Genomic DNA, 4,126 nt, shown 5'->3' on the forward strand with positions numbered 1-4,126 from the left:
GCGGTTGGTGTCCACCAGGGCCTCATACTGACTCCTGGTCTGGTTCAGGACCTGGTTCAGGTCCACAGCAGGGGCAGCGTCCACCTCCACATTGAAGCGGTCTCCAAGCTGGCAGCGCAGGGTGTTGACCTCCTAATGAAGAAAAGGTAAGAAATAAACTCACAGAAAGAAGTCTATAAATAACTTTGAGGCAGTTCAATATAATGGGAAGAAAATTGCATTACAGATTAGGAAACATGCATTAAAGCCCAGTTGTCACCTCTGAAATTTATGGCCTCTTCTCTGAATTTCTTCTCTCATCTGTATAGGATAAGTCTGCTTCATTAAATGATTGCTAGTATTTCTACCCAATCCAAGATTCTATCATTTCTTTCTTATTTCCCCTTTGCTCAGTGAAAAGCCTGACATGATAATCAGCTTATAATTGTTGCTACTTAAATATAGAGAAACCAAGTTTAATTCCTATTTATTTCATGGGATACTATTAGAGTATGACACGTGTTTTCATTATGAAAACATCTAATATTTGAGACATGCATCTGATTTCCTAGTATTGCATTCAACCATGAGATCTGAATCAACCATTATTTGAGTTATTTCATTTCTCCCATTTTTCCCATCCATCAGTTCATCCATCCATCCACTCATCCATCCATCCGTTTATCCAGACTGAGTTCTAGTTATCTAGGTGAAACAGACTATAAGAATGTTTTCTATCTCCTTCCAGTCTCTGTCATTAACGTGGCACCTCTTCAGAAGCTAATGGATCGCATCAAACAGTAGACAGTAGTTTAAAGATATTTGTGTGATCTTTCAGCCACACGTATTTGGCCTCAAGGGGAAATAGGTCAGCTTACTACACTCCTTTATGTAAAAGAGGTAAGCACCATTCATTCCCCAACAAACCCCAAAGTACATTTTGAGCAACCAGCAAAATGTTGTTAGGTCTAGGGTGCTTAGCAAATCAAGACCTACCTTATCCTACACAGGCGGGTCATGGAGCTCTCAGTGTTGGGATAGTGGGGGCTGGGACTCTCACCTGCTCATGGTTCTGCTTGAGGGAAAGCAGCTCCTCCTTCAGGGACTCCACCTGGGCCTCCAGGTCAGACCTGCACAGGGTCAGCTCATCCAGAATCCTGCGCAGGCTGTTGATGTCTGACTCCACCAGCTGCCGCAGGGACAGCTCAGTCTGGTACCTGCACACACAGCCAGAGATCAAAAGAGGTCAAAAAAAAAAAAGACTTTGTTTCCTGGCCTTTACGTGGCTGACATAGTCAATTTCATTCTCCTTTGAAATATTTCGAATTTTAAAAAATTTAAGGGAGAAAATACCTCTGTGCTGAGTGAGAAGGCCTATTTTGTCACTAAGATGCACAGAAAAGGTATTGGTGGGATTCCCATGTATAGGTTAGTCTAACACGAACTACGTTTGTTCTAAGAATCTCATTTACAAGTTGCTATCAGCTAAGCCCCACTGTTTTTGCCATCTCAAGTGAATCGATGCCCTTCGTAAGTCTGCTCTAGGCTGTCCTCCCATCCTTTCCAGCCATGCCAAGAGGCAATCTAGTGCTGTTGAAGAAACACTGAATTCAGAGTCAGTTAGAGGCAGTCTTGCCATTAAATGGCTGTACACAGATACCCTAATCTCTCTGAGCCTTGATTTCCTCATCTGTAAAATGGACTGAAGAAGGTATAGGTAAAATTATATTGTAAGCTGTAAGGTTCCAGGAAAATGCCAAGAATTCTCATGATTGTAATAATAGACCTAAAAGTATTGATTGATTCTCTGAAAGGCAATGGATTTTGCCTCCCATTTTTGTGGTTTAGTAACTTCTTTTTGGTGGGTTGACGGTGACTAACGTATACAAAGAGAACAATGTGAAAATCTCCTGGAATTGAAAGGAGTAAGAATGGATGGCGTCTTACAATCAAACTGAAAACACAGGGCTGAGTGCAGTAATCACAGGGTAAACACAGGGCTCACACCTGTAATCCCTGCACTTTGGGAGGCCGAAACAGGTGGGTCACTTAAGGTCAGGAGTTCAGGACCAGCCTGGCCAACATGAAACTCCATCTCTATTAAAAATACAAAAATTAGCTGGGCATGGTGGCACGTGCCTGTAATCCCAGCTACTAGGGAGGCTGAGACAGAAGAATCGCTTGAACCCAGGAGGCAGAGGTTGCAATGAGCCAAGATCGCATCACTGCACTCCGGCCTGGGTGACAGAGGGAGACTCCATTTCAAAAAAAAAAAAAAACTTAAAACACAGAATCTGAGCACCCATTGAGGAGACTTTGACATTTAACCTAACCCTAACCTAATGCAAGAATCTTCCCAATATCATCCAGAAGCTTCTGCTTGCACGCTCCCAGGATATGGAGCTCATCACTTTGCAATTCAGCCTGTCCCATTACTAGACTGCTTTGATGGTTAGGAAAATCTTACTTTGTTCTGAAGTCATCTGTAGCCAGCTTGGCATTGTCGATCTGCACCACCAGCCTGGCATTCTCAGACTTGCTACACAGGATCTGGGGATAGGATTGATCATGAAATGGGTTATACTAAGAAATGCCTTGTGCCTTAAAGTGAAATGCTGTTTTCTTTCAGCCACATTCCTCCAAATAGCTTTGAGGCCTTTCAGATTTTCAGCTCTGGGATAAAAGGAGGATTTGATCATAAAACTGACCATTTCAAAACCAGGACAGCCAATGTGAATTCATCATGAATTATCTGTTTCTGGCTTCCTGCAATATTTGAGGTTACTACTGGGTATCCAACCCTCATGTTGCGTGACCAAACATCCCAGTTTTCTTAGGACTGAGGTTTTCCTAGGATGCTAAAATGGGAAGAATCCCAGGCAAACCAGAACAAGGCAGTTATCCAACACTCATACCACCTCTGATCCAACTGTTGACTTCTCTCCACTCTCCCCTCACATTGCCCATGTTCATGCCTTTGCAAAAAGCTTCTTGTTCTACCCAGAACACCCTCACCCACTAGCAAGACCTCAGTACCTGTATAACCCCACATACTCACTCATACTTTTTGCCTTTGCAAAAAGTTTCTTGCTCCACCCAGAATGCCCTCACCCACTAGCAAGACCTCAGTATGTGTTTAACCCACATACTTATTCAATAACACTTCTCATGACCTTTGTGTGATCATTTCGTGTCCACATCTGACTCCCCTGCTAGACTGTGAGCTCCTGAAGGAAAGAGACCGTCTTACTCAGTGCTTTATCCCCCACCCCAGCACTGTGCCTAATACTCTCCAACTCTGGGTAAATAAATAAATGATATTCAAATAGCACAATCCCTTTCTGGCATCTGCTTTTCCAGACCTACAGAACAGTGGTTAGTCAATTTCCTCCAAGAATCAAGGGCTTATACGATTGGATATAAACTTCCACTCATCCTTCAAACCCCGTTCAGATATTGCCTCTTCCGGTATTCCCTCCCAAACCTACATCAGGTATTCCATCCGACTTCTCTGTGGGCTCTTTACTTCTCTCCACTTCTCCTCCAGAATATATGGCCCCAAACTGTCATCTGTATACATGGATACTCTAGAGGATGGTCCATGTGTCTGCAGATACTTTTGGAGTCAACGACTGTCTCGTGTTGTTATAAATGCTATCTTTTGCTAAAGCTTTGAAAGGCTTTAAATATTTGAAGATTTACTTCGAAAATTCTTAGAATAGAAAATAATTCAGGTGTATACTTTGTAAAATTGTTATAACGCTCTGAAAACAAAACCAGGATATCATAATCAAACTAAAAAATCAGATATTCTGGTTTGGGGTAAGAAGCCATGTAAGATTGCTATGACTGATTTTGGTAAAATGCTTTAGTCTAACACCAGCCTGTATCCTTCCCTTGTGGCTCTACAACAGATTTTCTAAGACTACTTGATGTCTTACCTAAGCCAATGAATCTACGTCTTTATCCTTCTCAACGTTACTGTCAACAGACTTGGGTCCATTCACAGGTTAGTATGTTAAATATAGATAAATAGCTCATTAAACTGGCAGTGTGTCGCCCACCCCCTCACCTTCTGCTGGAGCTCCTCGATGGTCTTGAAGTAGGACTGGTAGCTGGGGCACAGCAAGGGCTCCTGCTGCTGGGA

The 4,126-nt window shown here is 42.7% G+C and overlaps 1 protein-coding gene across 1 annotated transcript; it reads right to left on the reverse strand.

The window, feature by feature from the left end:
• Positions 1–3: 3 nt before the first annotated feature.
• On the reverse strand, positions 4–4,123 carry LOC108299157 (keratin, type I cuticular Ha3-II-like; the record flags this gene model as incomplete). The annotated part of the gene is made up of 4 exons (XM_017521516.1): positions 4–132; positions 1,040–1,196; positions 2,447–2,529; positions 4,052–4,123. Coding segments are annotated over 4 exons (441 nt in total), but the record flags the coding sequence as incomplete, so codon positions are not given.
• Between the last annotated feature and the right edge of the window lie 3 nt (positions 4,124–4,126).

Source organism: Cebus imitator, unplaced genomic scaffold, assembly GCF_001604975.1.
Source record: "Cebus imitator isolate Cc_AM_T3 unplaced genomic scaffold, Cebus_imitator-1.0 Scaffold2456, whole genome shotgun sequence".
NCBI classification, from domain to species: Eukaryota; Metazoa; Chordata; class Mammalia; order Primates; family Cebidae; genus Cebus; species Cebus imitator.